This window comes from Nomascus leucogenys, chromosome 10 (genome assembly GCF_006542625.1).
Source record: "Nomascus leucogenys isolate Asia chromosome 10, Asia_NLE_v1, whole genome shotgun sequence".
In the NCBI taxonomy this organism is placed as follows: Eukaryota; Metazoa; Chordata; class Mammalia; order Primates; family Hylobatidae; genus Nomascus; species Nomascus leucogenys.
The window spans coordinates 30,089,295-30,109,570 of record NC_044390.1 but is presented as its reverse complement, the minus strand read 5'-3'; the positions used below and the strand labels follow the sequence as shown (position 1 = coordinate 30,109,570).

The following is a 20,276-nucleotide window of genomic DNA, read 5'->3' as shown; positions in this document are numbered from 1 at the left end:
GAGATGAAGAAAGAGATGCAAGAGATTTCTCTAAAGCCATTTGTGTCTTGAACAACAGAGTCCAAACATGAATCTGGCTCCCCGTCTAGCATTTTTTTCTTTTACACTAGGACACCACAAACCTCTTCAGGATATTATCTAGTACATAAGACAAGTATTATATTACAAAAATTACTTTTACATTTCATTCAGTTTATGAGTAAAACCCATATTATCTAGTAATTTCTAAAACACTTAATTTTATAATTCATATAATACTAGTTAGTTAGGACCATTAAAGTAAGAAAAACCTTAAAACGTTTAGAAATCCCAACCAATAAAAGTATATATATATATATATATATATATATATACTTTTTTAAATAAGCAAAGGGTAAATATAAATCAAGTGCCGCTGAGAAACGTCTGAAAAAATGCTGTTTTACTGATTATAAAAAAGGATTGAAAATTCAAAGTACTTGAGAGTATAGTAATAACACATACCTTGAATTGCCTTGAAGACCAGCCTATCATTTGTTTCTTGAATGATTATATCATCCTCCTGTTCCATAGAAGCAGTTCTGCAATTGATATGGTCACAGGGATGAAATATATATATATTCTATTTTACAATCTTGAGTATAAAAACTCTAAGCTCTTCCCTGCTCCAGACTCAAAGAAACTCTGAAACTTGGAAGAATGCTTAGAATTTAATCAAGTCCCAACTCTGTCTGCTGCTTTGATGCCTAAGAAGATTAAACTGAGAGTTAAAATCCTTAAAATCTTACAAGGACTACTTGTAGAACTGCTTGTTTTTGTTTGTTTGTTTGTTTGTTTGTTTTTGAGACGGAGTCTCACTCTGTCACCCAGGCTGGAGTGCAGTGGCGCAATCCTGGCTCACTGCAACCTCTGCCTCCCAGGTTCAAGGGATTCTCCCACCTTAGCCTTGTGAGTAGCTGGGACTACATGTGCCTGCCACCAAGCCCAGCTGATTTTTGTATTTTTTAGTAGAAACGGGGTTTCACTATGTTGGCCAGGCTGGTCTCAAACTCTTGACTTTGTGATCCACCCACCTCGGCCTCCCAAAGTGCTGGGATTACAGGAGTGAGCCACCGTGCCTGGCCAACGTTCATTTTGTAACAATTTTAATGTTTTAAATATTTAATTAAAACTATTAAATTTAAAAGCAATTTTACCTTGCAAAGCATAAAATGAACAAATGTTATTTTTAAAAGCCCCCTCAAATGCATTCATTTTTAGCAATACGGTAAATGATGAAGAAACACAGACTTCCTTACAGCCAGTTTGTAGGATATAGCCTCTAATGTGTATATATATATAAAATATATATTATGTATACATATTATATATGTATCTATACATATCATGTATGTATAGATCCATACATAATAGATCTATATATAATGTAATATAAGGTATAATAATACATATATAATATGTATATATAATATATATTATATATAAGATCACAGGAATATGGTTTTAAAATCAAAATATATATTCCTGTTATTGAAAAAATTCATTTTAAAAGCAATGTTTGATGTATAGAACTAATTTTCCATTATGCACTTTATCAATCAATGAATACTGTAAGCATATGGGACCCTAAGACTTTTTTAGATACTAAAAAAAATCATAACAGCAATGTGAAAAAATTGTTATAATATTGTATTGATATCCTATTTTTTTAAATTTATTCCCTTTGGTAATATTTGGTAAAATAAAAGTGTTACAGCAAAGGCAAATTAATAAGGTATCTTTAACATAAAATTGAATATTTTAAAATATTTGATTATAACTGTTCCCACATATGAAGTGTATTTGAGTATAAGATAGTACATAAAATAGACACACGTAGCTATGCTTGTTTTTTCAAAATAGAAACCTTAACGAAGTTATAAATACCTTGTAGTAGAATGTCATTTTAAGATAACTTAAAAATAGTGTTTTCACCTACTTTCAAATTGCCAAATGCATATTTAACTTACTTGAGAGAATCCAAAGCTATTTGATCAATATTTGTGATTCGGAGTTTAAGCAATGTGTTTTCTTTGATGCTTTCTGGAAGGCTGAGATGATCAGAACTCAAAAATGTCAGGGTTGCACCCTAAACAAATGAACAGATGAATGAAGCTAGAACGTATATAATAAAATATAACTAACATCAATTTAAAATAATAGATTTTGATTAATGTGACATGATATACTTTAATAAGGGTAAAAAGTGTATTTGGAGAATGCTTATATGTATTTGGAGAAACTATACAGATAAAGAAACTAATATCTCTGTCAATCTCAGAAGTCTTCTATTTAACAATCCATGTGAACAAAAAAGCCAGCAATATAATAAACTCAGTTTGTTTAATGAGAATGAGAGGAAAAAAGAACAAATAAGTTAATTTAAATTATGACCTCCCTAAATAGAGCTATTAGCCCACAGAATGACACAACACAAATTGAAGAACTGTGAAGATTTCTCATACTCTTTCAGCTGGACTTTTGATGACAGATGTTGCCTAATTATAAAACCTAATTTCAATCTAATTAGAACATCAAAACTTCAGCCACAAAATTCCTATCAAAAAAATCTCAATCTAAACTTATAAAATGATTATTTTAATTTCTGAACTGCTCAAAAAAACAAAGCCAGTGTAAGGACAAATACCAAATACAATTTTTTTTTTTTTTGAGATGGAGTCTCGCACTGTTGCCCAGGCTGGAGTGCAGTGGCACGATCTCTGCTCACTGCAGCCTCCGACTCAGGGGTTCGAGCAATTCTCCTGCCTCAGCCTCCCAAGTAACTGAGATTACAGGTGCCCACCACCATGCCCGGCTGGTTTTTATTTTTAATTTTTGTATTTTTACTAGAGACAGGGTTTCACCATGTTGGTCAGGCTGGTTTCAAACTCCTGACCTCGTGATCCACTTGCCTGGGCCTCCCAAAGTGCTGGGATTACAGGTGTGAGCCATTGTGCCTGGCAACAAATACAAATTTTAAATAGATGCTTAATTCTGCCTGCTGAATATAAGGGAAAGATGTCCCTCCCCTCCATTTTCTCAGCACATTTACTTTACAGAATTTGTAATTACAATGTAAGTACTTTCTCCTCTCTTTGAAATGAATACAAATACTTCTGAAAATTAGATAAGCCTGTTGTCAGTTTTATGACCTAGATAAGGCTTTTCCAAGGACCTGAGAGCCACTCTTTGAGTGTAAACATCAAGGGAGAGAGCACTGCTATCTCCCAGTTTCCATGAGAGGGTGGGAGCCTAACTTTCTTAGGCACCTTGCTCTAAGTGCAAAACCATCTCCTGTCACAAAGATATGAAAAGTTCCCCCCACATAAAGCCAATTAGCTAATACAGAGAGTCACTCTAATTACCAGGTCAATCTAGGATAAACTATGTGTGACAAATGGTACCATGGAGTCTTCTTACTTGAGGACTAGTTATTGTTTACACCAAAAACATGTATGTGTAGGGGTAGGAAGGAGGTGATCCCTTTCCTCCCCATCATAATGCTCATTGCCCACATCTCTGTAACAAAAGGCAAGTTTACAAGAGAAAAGCATAACAAATTTATTAACGTGCATAAGCATGGCAGTCATACCAAAAAAAGAGAAAAAAGAAAGAAAACTCAAAGAGCCAAATGGCTGATACTTAACTATCCTCCTCATTGGGGAGAGAGAAATGGGGGAGGTTGTAAATGAATGGGCCTGGAAGACCAGACAGTGTTTTGTAAATGATTCCCTTTGGTTGCTGAATGGGACCAAAGGACAAACAATAGCTTGTGGACAAGTTATGAGAGGTGAAGACCAGCCTGTGTAACATAGCGAGACCATGTCTCAATTTAAAAAGAAAAACAACAACAACAAACAAAGGTAAGATGAAAACTGAAAAAAGAATTCTCAATTTTTTTAGTTCAAGATTTAAACATATTTGACCAGAAAACTTGGCAAAATTTACCTATACTTCAAATTTAAAGCTTTGTGTTTTTTCCTGGTGGGCAAATATTTCACCTCCCCAGCATTTGGCAAATAAAGCCTTTTGGGAAACCAGCTAGCAAGATGCTGCACCACCATAACTGTCAGCATGATGGAAATTAGTGTATATCCAACATGGCCCTTTTGCACTTATTTAGTCTTTCATCCAGTCTTCGCTGACTAAAATTCTGGACACATATGATGTTTGCTTTGTCTTCATGTTTTTAATATAAAAATAGAGATATTAAAAATATCCCTCAGGAATAAGAGTGGTTTAGGCACTTGTACAAGTTGCAACTTAGCACATTTAAATCCATTCATTAAATACATATGTATTCAGTGTCTTCTAAGTACTTGTCACTCTTCAGGTTGCTAGGATCATGGTAGTGGTCATGATAGGTAAGTCCTTACCTTCAAGGGGTTATAGCGTCATGTCAGAGAAAATAATGAATGGATACAAATATACATATATACTATAAGGTCAGGACTATGAAGAAAAACTGAGCCCACTAAAAGAACAGAGAAGGTATGTTCAGATTTGGACTCTTTCAGTCTTTAATGTTTTAGATCTTCATAATAGAATAACACCCAGAAATTAGGAAGGCTTTGGAGAAATGAGTGATCTTCTGATAGCGTGAAAAACAAAACAAAAACCTAAAAGAAATAAAGAAAAAACTACCAGAGATAGAAAAGAAGATATATAAAGGAAGAGCCAAAGAATCTGCAATTCAGACTGGAAAATGGAGAACTATGAGTGATGAACTGAAATATTATCCTGGATTTAGATTATAATAATCTGGGCAGAACACTTAGTAGAACATAGCAGTTTAGATTGACTTTTTAGTTGAGGGAGGGTAAGATTGAGGATGACAAGATTCAGAGTCTCCTGTAAATAATTATTATGTTAAGCAATTAAGAATATGTGATCTGTGTAACAGTGTTATGCATAGAAGCATATGTGTGTATACTTACATGTGTGCCTAAGGGTACAGTCTGTGTCAGTGCATATATGCGTGCATATGAGTGAATACATATGTGGGTACACTTTTTTTTTTTTTTAGACAGAGTCTCGCTCTGTCACCCAGGTTGGAGTGCAGTGGCGCAATCTCGGCTCACTGCAAGCTCCGCCTCCCGGGTTCACGCCATTCTCCTGCCTCAGTCTCCAGAGTAGCTGGGACTACAGGCGCCTGCCACCATGCCCGGCTAATTTTTTTGTATTTTTAGTAGAAACGGGGTTTCACTGTGTTAGCCAGGATGGTCTCGATCTCCTGACCTCGTGATCTGCCCGCCTCGGCCTCCCAAAGTGCTGGGATTACAGGCGTGAGCCACCACGCCTGGCATGGTTTCACTTTTATGCAGGTGCATCTATGGGCACATGTGCACATTCATGTATTATCTTAAAAACTGGCAACAAAATTTCTTTTAAGGAGTGTTTAGAAAGACTTAATGGGGCATATAGATATGAAAAGGCAAGTGCCACAGCCACACCTGGAAAACAAAACAGAACACCCCAACCAAAAAAAAAGAGGGATAGAGTTGAATATTTCTGCATAAAACAATAGAAGATTGGGGGGAGGAACAAGAGGTGGAAGAGTTAGAAAAATGGAGAAGAGTGCTTTTACCATGGGAAATAGTCAAGGGATGTATTTTTAAGACTAGGGATATCTAATAAAGTGTAAAATGCTTACAATGCTACAATGTGAACCTCTTTTGATATCCCCTTCAAAACGTCTGCTACACACACAAAGCATCACATATGTGGTTTATACGTAGCTGGCTGAATTTCTTTCCTTTCTCTCTCTCTCCTTCTTTATTTCTTTTTCTTTCTCTTTCTTTCTTTCTTTCTTTCTTTCTTTTCTTGGAAATCATAAAAAAGAACAGAGTTCCACATCTACTTCAAAGAAATATGGAATGAGGATAGTGAGAATAAATCATAAACTACACTAAATTTTTGGAGACATCAGCTCAAACTTTAAACTTGGAATATGCATTAAACATTCTTCTGCAGGTTGTGAAATGGGAGTCGAGCTGATTTTCTCTAGATCTCAAGAGGCAGGCTTAGTGCCATATGTATAGTGTATAGTGTATTTAAGTATAAGATGTAAAATTTTTCCTCAACCCATACTTCTCCCTTAACTGGCCACCAAATTGTACTGACTCTACCTATCAAAGAATTTTTATTTTTCTAATTAGCTTCATAGCCAGAGTCACTTGCTTATTCAGGTTGCCATAATCTCTTTCCTAGATTAATATAATTCAATCCTATCCTGCCCTTGTGTATCTAGTCTTCAATTCCTTCCCCACACTGTAACCAGACAGATCTTTCAAAATCACAAATCTGATCATGCCACCTTCCCCCATTCCAGCCACATCTTCTCTTCCAGTGACTCCCCAATACATGTTAGATAACTCCTTAACATAGGCTGCTTTTAATATAAGCTCTGACTCATCTCTTGCCAACCTCCACCTTGAACTCTCCTCCAACCAGACTGAACTACTTCCAGTTCTCCAAATAAGTCATGTGCTCTCTTCCTTTTTGTTCTTAGAACAAACTGTCTTCTCCACCTGGAAGCTTTTCCCCACCCTAACCTATTCTCTTATCCCAGCCTTGCTAACTCCTAGTCAAGGGTAGATGGCATTTTCTCTAGGAAGCCTCCTTTGATTCCAAAAAACTGGGCCATCACCCCTCCTATCTGGCCCACATTGCCCCTCCTATCTGGCCCTCTTATCTATCTGTGTCTCCTATTAGACTGTCAGCTCCACAAAAGCAGGGAATGAGTCTAACTTACTGTTCCATCTACAGATCTTAGGATAGAAACATATATTACCTGAATGATCACTGTGGATAGTGCTGTATTTTACTCATGATATAAAGTAAAAATATGATTTAAAATTTAAGAGCACTACACAAACTGTAACATTATCTATGCTCCACCCATTCTAGGGAATCCTTGTGACACACCACATGCCAGGAATTTCCCAAAGTGGGAAAATCACAAGGAAGATAGGCTATCCATCAGAAAAATGACAGCTACAGAGGCCCATACCCCTTTACATGGAGGAAACTGTCCATCCTCAGAGGATAAACCTACTTTAGGTAATATTGAGATAGCCACTTACCCAATGACACAGCTTTGAAGAACCTTTCAAAGTACAAAGATACAACTTCATCTGGAGACAACCCACGTTGTGGAATGGGAAGGGGGGTGTTACAGAAAATAAATGCTATGCTTGGATTCAGACTTGAGATTTGGGGCTGGGAAGCAGAAGCTCCTGGGAAAACAACCACTAGCCCACACAAATGACCCTGTTCAGGATGCAGGTGAGCAAATAAACTGAAGACTAGAAGCCCTGCCCCTCCACCTCCATGGGACTCCACAAAATCCACCATCTGGTATTAAATGTGTGCACACACACACACACACACACAACTTACAACATAAAAATCACCCAGTTGGTATTGTTTTCCTTTTCTTCGTCCATATTGATGACTATAAATGCTTTTTTGAATAAAAGGAAGCACATTTGTTCTAGAAAAAAATGGAAAGTTATTTAGCTTCTCTCAGAAGTGATCATCTCCAGAGTTCTAACAATGTTTTATGGCATACCTATTTTTCCCAAATTGTCGATATTCATAAATTGAAAGGGATTGGTCATGAGTGAAAAAGAACCCAATCAGCTCTCTGCAAGCATCACGTCCATTACTGGAAAAATAGAATGAAATCAAACATCTTCAAATACAATAATTTTTAAATTAATTAACTAAAAAACATGTTCATCTCAAGAAGGATAGCTAACTCTCTCATGTATGTGGCAATGAGTGAAGGTTATGGGAAACTGTAGGGAAAACACAAAAACATAGCTTGCTGAAATGTCCACTAAAAGTGAGATTTGAATGCAGAAAAAAAAATCTTACACTGACATGAAAAGTTGATATATTTACAATGTAAATTATTAATTCAACATAGACTTTTAAGACAAAGTGAATTATCTTTAAAAGTGTTGAGATTGCAAGAAGGCACCCATAGATACAAATTTATTATCTTTTATTGTCATAGAAAGCTTTAAATTCACTAAACAAATAAGATAATTTAAAATACACATTTTATCAGTAATATACAAAGAACATCAAGTAGAATTATTTATTACTGGAAGACTATAAGACTGAAATAATAGATTTAAGAATTATTTTCCTTGTCACTTACTGCACCTATCAATAATCTGTTAAATCATTAAGATAAAATTAAATAAAGCAGCTTATAAAACATTAGTTTTCAGTTTACAAAACTCTAGTAGTAATATAACTTTTAAAAATTCACTGCTAAGTTACTTTTTAAAAAATATTTAATTCGCTTTAAAGATAACTTAATTAGAATGTTTTTCCTACAGATTCATATTTCCTATATTTTTATAACAGATTAATAGCTATTACATTAAAATGTTTGTTCTAAATTCAAGTATTTTTATTTAAATGATACAAACCTATCTAATCTCATTACTGTTATTTGTATTCAAAAAGAGAATACGTTTTTATAATCATAGGATTAAAAATTTTAATAAAATCACAATTACCGTGATATGATCCTACCATCAAATTGTAATTTATGAGAAAGCACATTTTCAGTTAATGTAGAATGAGTTCTTATCCTGTTAAGAAATACATTTTGTCAGTAATTTTTCAACATACCTATAACTTGATGGAAATTATAAATGTACAAAAAAAGTTATGTTAATATTTTGAAACCACACAGATTGGATAAAGATAAAGGTAAAAAAAAACTCTTTTTTTCAGATTGCTAATTGTAGCAGAAGCAAAAGAAATCACTCTGAGATATAGTATATAATACGTGAATGACTTTTATATTAGAATCTATAGCATGAAAGTGCTATAAAAGTAAATATTGAACAGAGATACAACATTTGCGACTGGCACTGTTGCAGGGCTGTGTGAATGCCATTTCTAACCCTCTTCTTCTTTGCTTCCCTCACACCATAGAATTTGCTCTTAGCGGCCGGGCGTGGTGGCTCACGCCTGTAATCCCAGCACTTTGGGAGGCTGAGGCGGGTGGATCACGAGGTCAGGAGATCGAGACCATCCTGGCTAACACGGTGAAACCCCGTCTCTACTAAAAATTACAAAAAATTAGCCGGGCGTGGTGGCTGGCGCCTGTAGTCCCAGCTACTCAGGAGGCTGAGGCAGGAGAATGGCGTGAACTCCGGAGGCGGAGCTTGCAGTGAGCCGAGATCGCGCCACTGCACTCCAGCCTGGGCGACAGAACCAGACTCCGTTTAAAAGAAAAAAAAAAAAGAATTTGCTCTTAGCATCTTGCAGTTAAGGATGAGTAAGGGACCTAGTTCTGCCAGTAAGCTTCCAGGAAAGACTTCATTTTGTCCTGGTAAGAGAGTGGCATGAGAAGAGTTCCTGCCTGTGAACGTGGCAGGGATATGATGCTAGGAGCCACTATAGCCACCATGAGATCAAGCCACCACATCATAATGATGAAAAAGATATAGGAAAGCCAGCCTAGAGCGGTAACATCACTAAGCTACTGAACCAAAACCAGTAAATGCCTACCTCCAAGCAGCTAACTATATAAGAAAAATAAATCCTGACTTGTTTAAGCCACTATCAATCAGTTTTCAGTGATGTGTAGCTGAAAACATTCCTTACCAGAATAACTAAAGAGTGGGGAAGAGTGCTGAATGAAGTTCGAACTTTGTCATAGATCAATAGGTTATTTAATCATTATGGCCTTCAGACAGTACTGAATGATCTCATAAAGGCTGCCAGCCCTAAAATTCTATTTAACAATATAAAGCAAAACCAAAGCACCCTACTGCCAATAATCTCCTTTATATTAAGAGATCTGAAGACTAAATGATATATTTCTTCTTTGCTTCACAAATAATTTAATAATATTCCTTCCATAAAACTGCAGGTATAATGAAATGGCAGTAATGTAATTAGTAAGTAAGTGTGTGGGTCACCGGGATCTTGAAAGCTACACCTCTATAAAATCTAGGTGTCTACAAAAAGGAAGCAGGGGACAGGAAACATGAGCCTGCAAACCAAATGAGAGTTTGTAAGCACCGAGTAGAGCCATGGGAGCTTAACTACCTCAATTCGATTTAATCTGCTGGGATTAATGTGTTTATTGAATGCCCACTATGTGCCTGAAACAATTCTAAATGCTGAGACAATAACAGCAACAGTACGGCTACCATTTATTGAGAATTTCCCAGACACTAGTCATTGCTAAAATCACTTTAATGTGTATTGGTTTATTTAATACTTATAATAACTCTGAGGTAAGTGTTATTATTCCCATTTTTCAAATAAATTTTACAGAAACAGAGACAGATGAGTAAATTGTCCAGGGCCATATGGTTAGTAAATGGCAGAGCTAGAAAAAACTTTGCTCTTAACCATTACATTATATTGCTTTTCAAGAGTAAACAGAACTCACTTTAACAGTGACAAATGGAAGTAATAGCTTCAAGGGCCCTATCGTCTTCTTGAAAAGATAAAAGTAAATATGTATTTACATTATAAAATGCAAAGTGCCATGTTGAGTTTTAGATGCCCAATTCCTTTTAGGAACCCAAGTTCTTTACCAATACATAAAGAAGAATCAGAAAGATTGAAGATTAAAGTATGAATTTTAGTATTGATAAAGCTACTAGAAACCACGGTTTAGGTATGCAGCAACCACAAGCTAGTCCTTAGCACTATAATTAGACTAACCCACTCATTTCCACTGGGGAGGGACCCTCTAAAACAATGCACAGGGTAGAATGTGCTTCTGCCTCCCAAACAAAGGGGAGAGGAAGGGCTGCACTATTGACGCCAATTCCTGCTTCTAAATTTATGAAGCAGAACTCTCTCCTCCTCTGGGAAGAATAAATGGGGGATAAGAGGAGTGAAAGCTAAAAATTCAATAATTCTAATTGATACCCCCACAGGATTTTTCATGGACCTAGATTAGCTTTAAACAAGCTGCAGGTATTTAATACAACGCAATACTAATTAAGATAGGATAATATTGACTCAGGGAACAGATAATACTGAAGACAAAGCCTAGAAACCCACCATGCATTTGACATGCATATAATATGTCATGTCATAACCATGCATATAACAACTTGACATATGACATATGTGGCATTACAAGTCAGAGAGAAAATGATTTAGTGGTAGGCAGAGATTATTTTTAAGGAATATACAAAGGACATTAACAATATAGGGAAAGAGGAAAACTGGCCTATGTTAAAACTCCTACTTCTAATTTTAGTTTTTGAGACAGATATAATCAAGAGAATGAAAAACTAACTACAGAATAGGAAAAGATATGTGCGACAAATATAGTTGAAAAAGGATTCATTTCTAAAATATGTAAATAAGATCCACAAATAAATATTAAGAAGACAGACAACTCAACAGGCTTGAATGGAAATTTTGTATGAAGGTATCAAGATGGCCTATATACATATGGAAAAGTACTCAACTACATCAGTCTCCAGTGAAATGCAAATTAAAATCACTAATACACATCCATAAGAAGAACTCAAATAAAAAAAGGCAGACAATACCAAGCTCTGGCAAAGACATGGTGCAACAAGAACACTCATACTGCTACTGGTGGGAGTGTAAATTTCAGCAACCAGTTGGGAAAGCTATTTGGCTGCATCTTTCAAAGCTGAACATATGGATACTAAGTGGTCCAACAATTCTACTTCTAAGTATATACTCAGCAGAAATGAGTACATATGTTTACCAAAAGGCATGAACAAGGAAGTTCATAGCGGCACTATTCACAAACAGCCAAATATCTATCAACCTCTGAATAGATAGGTTGTGGCATGTGGTATAATGAAATACTATACAACGATGAGATTAAAAAAAGACAGCTACAAATAACACCATGGATAAAACTCACAAACCTAATGTTGGGTAAAAGAAGACAAACACATTTCACTATGTATATCAAAATATCATGTTGTACATCTTAAATACAACTAAATTAACAAATAAGTGCCATTAGACAGAAAAAAACAAGCTGGACACAGAGTCTAGATTTCTTGTAATTTCATTTACATAAATTTCATAACCAGGCAGTTCTAATCTATGATATTAAGATAGAGAGGTTAACCTGGTATAGCAGGGGAAATGAATAGCAACTGGGAGGAAGCATAATGGGAGGTTCTGGGGTATTGGCAACTGTCTGTTTCTTGATCTGAGCATTTGGTACATGAGTGTTGTTCTGTTTTTGATAATTCCTATGTTGTGCACCTAAAATTTATGGACTGTGAATGTACGTTTTATTTCAATGAAAGTTTACTTTTAAAAAGGAAAGTTTAGATGTGTGGTACATAAATGATGACCTCCTCTGGCCCAACATGTCTACATCCTAATCCTTGGAACATGGGAATACATTATATGACAGAAGGGATGTGGCATATGTGATAAATTAAGAACATTAAAATGGAGAGATTATTGGGATTATCCAGGTAGATTCAATGCACTCACACATGTCCTTATTGGAGGAACGTACAGAGAAATGTATCTATAGAAAAAGAGTGCCAGAGTGATGCAGCATGAGACCAGCTATTGAAGACTTTGAAGATGGAAAAAGGGGCCCTGAGCAAAGGAATGAAGGCAGCTTCTAGAAGCTGCAAAAGGCAAGAAAATAGCTTCACCCCTAAAACCTCTACAAGGAATGTAGCCCTATCAATCCTTTGATTTTAGGCATCTGAACTCCAGAACAATTAAAAAATAAATCTGTTTTAGAATACTAAGCTCATGGTAATTGTTACAGCAGCAATAGGAAACTAACACATAATGCTTGCAAATATTTAAATGGATGAAAGCAATGACTTTCAGAAAATAAGAATGAGACAAAACAATTAAAAAAAGATAAGAAAGTGCTAAGAATTACAGTAGCCTGAAAATATAAAAAAGCTACTGTGGGTACTGGTAGATTTTTTTTATGTCTACTAAAGCTGAGGTTAGATGTCAGTGAAACTATTGAAGAATTTAAGTGGACAGCATCAGAGGATTGTAAAAGCTCATACCAATTCCAAGGTTGAAAAAGCTACAACGTAAAATGCAAAAAAAATCTTATAATCAATACCAAGTTTTAATATGCCAATGAGATTTAGCCAGTATATATAGCACACGTAAAATGTCTCGGTAACTATATGATACATTTTCACATCCATTATCTCCAAAGGTTGTGGCTTTTTTTCCCCTAAATTACAAATAAAAAAATCTGGAGGGCAAAGAGAGTAAAATAAGGTATTGCCCCTAATATCATAAAGCGGCAGAACTGGGAGCTGAACTCAAAAAATTCCACTTTTCTTTATATAGAAAAAAGTGAAACAAACATAAAAGCTCCAGCTAGACACAGAAGTACATTTTAAAAATACTTTAGAACATAGTGCATCCTCATTTTATGTAATTAAAATCTTCTTACTTTGTTTCATGTAGTGTTCTTTTTCTAAATCGAAGAGGTGTCATCTTTGAATCTGGAAGGATATGATCACTTTCTTTTTGCTCAATGGCTAAATTTTGTTCTGGATCACTGATTACAGCCCTATACAGGAAAATAAAAAGTCCAACAATTAAATATTATCATGCATTACTTTAAAATTCACATATTTATAAGCAGTTCTAAAAGCTCATATACTAAATGCAAATTTACAACAGTCAGAATAATATTTTTATTAAATAAATTTATTAAAAAATATTTTCCATAAGAAAGTAAATATTCCTATCTCTTTTTCCAGAAGTATTATCTAAAACTGAATTGAAATTTCGGAGGGAGCTAAGAGCTCCATGTTTTTATTTTACTATTCTTTAAACAAGCAGACCCAGTGCTGATTTCTGATCATGTGGGAGGTGTGTAGGAGAGAACACAGGTAAAGTAAAATAAGAAGTCATAAACGCCACAACAGAAATTCAATGAACATAGAAGAGAATAACTTAATTCCTAGAAGACATAGAGAAGAGTTTATGAAAGGCATCCTAGAAGAGGAGATATTTGCACTGATTCTTAAAAGGTGAGAGTACAAGACTTCCTCTCCAGGAGTCCGCGGAGGGTGGGCAGACTTAAAGTGCTCCTGGACGCAGAGGCTCTTGTCAAAGGGCGCAGATCGGTTGGAACAAAGTAAGGATCTGAGCTACCCCAACTTTGCAGCCGAGGCCTCCAGCTCCGAGGTGCATAGCAACCCTAGGGTTCCGGTAGGCGTTCCTCCGTGCGCAACCCTGGCAGAGCCGCAGAGCCCTCCTCGAGACCTGACCACTGCCCCAGGCCCCGAGCGACCCGAAGGCTCAGCAGCAGGCCGCGGAGAAGGGCGGCGCCCACCAGGCCCCTAGCACGGCCCAGTCTGGCCCGGCACAGCTGCTGCAGAAGGTGCACGACGAGCTCGTGTGGTACGTGCGGGTCAAGGACCAGAAGAAGATGATCATCTGGTTTCCAGACATGGTGAAGGATGTCGTCGGTAGCTACAATTAGTGATGGAGGGGCATCTTCAGGCTCACCAGCCTCATCCTCGCCCAGGTGTTCGGGATGCACCGCAGAGGCTGACCAGGCTGCACCTGAGGCTGTCCCACCTCCACACCATGGAGTCTGCGCTGGTCAAAGCGCCGGAGCCCGAGGAGCTGGACAGGGTGGCTCTGAGCAACAGCAGGGTCCTGACAGGCCTCCTGCTTATGATCCTGAGCCTCATTCTACTTGAAGGGCCGCGGCGCCAGAGAGAGCGCCGTCTGGAACGTGCTGCGCGTCCTGGGGCTGCAGCCCTGGAAGAAGCACTCCACCTTCCACCTTCGGGAACGTGCGGAAGCTCATCACCGAGGAGTTCGTCCAGCAGAATTACCTGAAGTACTGGCCCAGCCTGTACGTGGAGCAGCTGGTGTATGAGTTCTTCTGGGGTTCCTGGGCCGGCCGCGAAATTACGAACATGCAAATCATGGAGTTCCTGACCAGGCAGGCCTTCCGGATACTGGGAAGCTATAGAGGAGGCCAGAGCTCTGCGGGAGGCTAATTCCACTGCCTACTGCTCCTGTAACTGTCCCTGAGGACTAGCAAGGTCTGGAGGCCGATGAATGGTTTCTGACCCTCACCAGGCCTGTGGAAGGGTGGGGGTGGGTCACTAGAGTATTCAGGATTTACAGTGCAGTATTTACGTGTAACTTTATAGTACAGTGCTTTTATAACTTTTAATGCAATGTTGTCATTTGGGTACTACTGTGTAGTGTTTAGGACATACGCATGTTTGTTTATAAGTAAGTTTGGTTGGCACTTTCACTTTCGTGCTACCTTTCTTGGGTTTTTGTGCCAGAGACGTGCTAAACTGATGAAATATACTGAGAAAGTTTCCATCTTATTCTTTCGTATGGGACTGATGATGTGTATTGGGGTAGGCTGCTCCTGGAAAGTTTGGAAGAACTCACCAGTAAAACTGGCCTAACCAAGAGAAAAGTCAAGGCCCCTCTCTTCATGACCTTGCTGGGCACAGGAAACATCCTCACAGAGTGAACTGATTTGAATGGAACTGGTCTCAATGTGGGCACTTGGCACACTTTACTAAACACATTTTCAACCCCACCATGAGTCAATGTTAAAGTAAACATTAAAGATTCTTGTGATATAATCCAAAAAAAAATTGAGTACAAGTTAGCACTCAGAGGAGAAGGTGTAAGGGTACCACAAGCAGAGGAACAATATATGTACAGCCACAGGAGTAGACAGCACAGTGAGGACACACCTGAGGACTGCACACATTGTAATGGATGAGAGTACAGACTCTGCAACTAGACTGCCTGGATTCAATCCTTGCCTGCTGCGATAATTAGCCATGTAGCCTTATCTGGTCATTTTGCTCTGGGCCAAAGTTTTCTCTAATAAAAGAAAGAATAGTGGTATCTCCCACACAGAAATGCTGTGAAGATTAAATAAATTAGTTAACATATACATATTGTTTAGGAGAGTACCTATAATCTACTAAGTATTACAGAAGCACTCAAAAGTTGAGGCTTTGCCTCCTAATTCCCCTTTTACTGCATATTTTACTGAATATGAATAAATATAGAGGCATGATAGCCCATCAGGTGGCATTGCAATGGGCTAGAAAAGTGATAGTAAGGGTCTGCACTAAGGTGGCAGTAAACACACAGTTTGATCAAGGAAAAAACATCCAGTGTTCCATAGATCAGTAGGGTGACTATAGTTACAATAATATATAGTACATTTTAAAGTAGCTAGAAGATAATAATTCAAATGTTTCTAACATACAGAAAAGACAAATATTTAAGGTTATGGATATCCCAAGTACACTGACTTGATCTTTACAAATTATATTGTTAAATTATCTCATGTACCCCAAAGCTATAAAATACGTAAATACAAGAGAACACAAACAAAAAAATAATAATAATAAATAAAGTAGAAAGAACAAATTCAAGAAACACCAACAGAACTAGAAAACTAATTGGATTTGAGGTCATCAAGTAGAAAGATCTATAGTAACTGAAAAATGTGAAATGAGATTCAATTAATAATATAAGGAACATAGGTGTCATTGTGTTTTTAAGGCAGAAGAATAGGGTCTGGAGGCAGGAAACCTAAGGTCCATTCACGCTGACTTCCTAGAACTAAATCAAAAGGAAAATCCCAACTTTCCACACCCAAGTAACAAAAGGACCAGAGGCTACTCCCTTTGCAACCACCCCCATTTCCTGTATGGCAGATGAAAAATTGAAAATACCTCTGATCGGTCCCCTCCCAAAACCAATCACAATGGTTGTGGGCCAAGTCTAAATTTGCATAGGAGGATAACTTTGTAACTCACTTCAGCCTCTGATTGGTCACTTTCCATGACCAATCAGATGTTCACATAGGGTGTAACTTTGTAACTTCACTTCAGCTTCTGATTGGTCACTTTCCACAACCAATTAGACTGATTGCAGGCCACTTCATTTACATAGACAAAGTAGACAAAGTATGTAAATAGACAAAGTAGAAAGAAATGTATGTATGTATTTGTCATTACATACATTTACATGTATACCAAGTAACCAATGGGAAACATCTAGAGGGTATTTAAGCCCCAGAAAATTCTGCAAGCAGGCCCTTGAGCCACTTGCTTGGGCTGCTGCCATCCTGTGGAATATACTTTCATTTTCAATAAATCTGTGCTTTTGTTGTGTCATCCTTTTCTTGCTTTGCTTTTGTGTTTTGTCCAATTCTTTGTTCAAAGTGCAAAGAACCTGGACACCCTCCACTGGTAATAATTTTGATTTGTTATTGTTGTTATTAATATTATTTTAAGGGTAAGAATGATAGGTTGTCCTCATATCCTTATGAGGCAGGAAAATAGGGGAAATGATGCAGGAAAATAGCAAAAGGAATTAAAAGTTGGATAAAGAACAGAATAAGTAAAAGCATGAGAGCAGAAACAAGGTGAAGGGGTGACTGAGCAAGAAGCGAGATAAGAAGCAGAGGTTCAGCAGCCAAAACAAAAGTGAGATAAAAAAGTGAGTAAGGTGCTTGCAGTGAGCCAAGATCACACCACTGCACTCCAGCCTGGGCGACAGAGCAAGACTCAGTCTCATAAAAAAAATAAAAATAAAAAAATAAAGTGGGTAAGGAGTCCCCATGGCCAGCTAGGTTTGGACTAAACCTGTCAGGGGCAGCTCCTCAGAGATGGGCATGCTCATTAAAAAGAAGTATGCTTAAAATGACCCAATATGATAATTAGCTACTTAAGGTTCATGCATATGGACTGCATATCATGCATGTACTTAGAATTATGGGATGGAGATGACACACAAGCACATAAGGGCCAAATTAACTAAGCGACATCTATCAATCAAAAGGCAGACACGGGCTAGAGATTAGGCATCCTTGGGAACAGAAGAAAACAAACAAAAAAAACACATAAAAGGACCCAAAGTACCAAACTAAGGTGGATTTCATCTCACAGAGCTCAGTCTGCTCCCCCACTCCAAGAGTGTAATACTGAGCTTAATACACTTCTGCTGCTTTGCTTCACTATCTGCGTTCGTCTCATCCAGTTCTTTGTTCAGGACACCAAGAACCTGGAACTACACAGCACCATCCAGTAACACCTACTTTCCTCCTTAACCAGGTTGGGTTCCATGATTCATCAACATATACTCCTGTATACACCTTTTAACAATCTTGCCCTCTCTGGCTTTTTCTACTTGCCTAGCAAAACCCTAAGTCTGAATAAATTTGATGATTAACTGGATAAAAGAATAAATGAGTAGACATTTTTTAAAGGGTATCATGAACCTTCAAAACTATGAAAATGAAATAGCAATTCAAAGATAGAAGAACTTATGAATTTACTGAGTTATTTCAATTGCTGGAACATTCAGGAAAAGCTTTAGTCATCTCTACCATATACTGTAGATTCTGTTCATTTGTGTGCCAAGTTAGGAACTAAATCTTCTTTTTAAATTGAGCATTAAGATATTTTTTAAATTCCCAAATGAAAAAGGCTGGCATTTATAAAAAAGTGGCACCTATTCTAATCTCACACTTTATTTATCAGTTCTGTGTTAAATATACATACACAGAATGTTAGAGTTATAAGAAATCTTAATGTTAATTTGGCAGAAGCAAAAATCAAGACATAGAGAAGGAAAATATGAAAGCTCAAACAGCGAATTAGTCACATAGCTAAACCTAAAATCAAATTCTGCTGACTGTATTTAAGTCCCCTTTTCCAGTTCATTCATTCATTTGCCTATTCAACAAGTTTTACTATACAGCTACTAGACTAGGCAATGGGAGTGTAATAGTGAGCAAAACTTCCAAAGTGTTCTGCCCTCATGAAGCTCACATTCTGAAGAGGCTGAAAGATAATTAACATGATAAACAGAGAAAATATAACATGAATTACATGTCCCTATGGAGGAAAAAAAGAAATGGTAAGAAGATACGAAGTTTTGAGCAAGAGATCATAAATTTATTTATTTAAATTTATTTATGGTTTATTTATGGTGAGGCCAAGGTAGGCCTCACCAAGGTGACTTCTAAGTAAAGGTATGAGCTAAAATGCATAAGCAGACATATAAATTTCTGGGGAAAAGGCATTCCAAGAAGAGGGGAAAATAAATGCAAAGTACCTAAGACAGGAATGGAACCTGGTATGTTCCAGAACAGGGATAAGTCAAATGGCTAGAGGAGAATAGGTAAGAGGCAGAGAAGTCCAAGGTCCAAGGTCCAATGGTGGGCTTGGATACACTGTGTTATTGGCCCAAGTTTTTTAGTAATCCTGATCCATATCCTTGCTATGGCCTCATTATAGGTGGTGTGTACTTTCTCACCCCTTGACCTTAAGCTTTTGACTTGCTTTGGTCAGTTACACACAGCTATATATGACTCTGCTAACCTCAACTGAACTAAGTCATGCAAATGCGGGTTGGTTGGAAATCTGTTTATCTAGGATGGTCTCAGCTAAGTAGCTCAGTGGCATTTGTAGAAGAACCTTTTTCTTGAGACTACCAGGCTAGCCAAGCAGTGTTCTTCTCTCAAAGGTGGCAGAAGCACTAAAGGGCAAATGGAAACACATGAGATCATTTAAAGCCTAAGATCAAACCTAAGACCATTGCTTTTGCTCATATACAACTGGCCAAAATAAAAAGTAAGGCCCTTCCAGCCATGGCAAGCCTTGATAGCTAACCTAAAGACACATGAGCAAAAATTACTCTTCTTTTCAGCTACTGAATTTTGTGGTGACATATAATTAATACATGAGTCTTGTAGGTTTCACTATGATTGAAATGAGAAATTCCTGGAAGGTTTTATCTGGCTTGCTTTTTCATGGATTAACTGTGGGGTGCCGGGTTGAAAATAAACCAGTAAGAGGCAAATGCAGAAACAATGAGGCCAGTTAAGTAGTCCCTGAAATAATCCAGGAGACACACAAAATAAGTTTGAACAGGATGGTGGCAGCAGAGGGAGTAAATCTATGTTGACGGTAGGACTGAGCGTGTTTGTTGACAAGCTGGATATAGTATTTGAGAGAAAGAAAGGGATCAAAGGCATCACCAGGATTTTAGGTCTTAGTAACATGAAGAATTGAGTTACCATTGAGGAAAATTAAAGATGTGGTCATGGAGGAAGAGAGGGCAATAAAATTTCAGACACTCAGATTGGAGAAAGTTAAATTGAAATCTTAGAGAAGCATCAGAATATAGGTGGTTTTTAAAGGCATGATACTGGATGAGATCACTTAAAAAGCAAACACAAAAGAGGTCCAAGA

General features: G+C 37.3%; 1 protein-coding gene and 1 pseudogene across 1 annotated transcript in view; one reads left to right on the top strand and one right to left on the bottom strand.

Moving 5' to 3' along the window:
* The window catches only part of CAPS2 (calcyphosine 2), a 115,165-nt gene that overhangs the window by 13,896 nt on the left and 80,993 nt on the right, over positions 1 to 20,276 (bottom strand). The window contains 6 exon segments of the mRNA XM_030819952.1: positions 484 to 560; positions 1,989 to 2,107; positions 7,420 to 7,513; positions 7,592 to 7,687; positions 8,556 to 8,630; positions 13,457 to 13,576. Coding sequence (XP_030675812.1) covers positions 484 to 560; positions 1,989 to 2,107; positions 7,420 to 7,513; positions 7,592 to 7,687; positions 8,556 to 8,630; positions 13,457 to 13,576 — 581 coding nt within the window.
* LOC115836922 lies at positions 13,673 to 15,060 on the top strand (annotated as a pseudogene).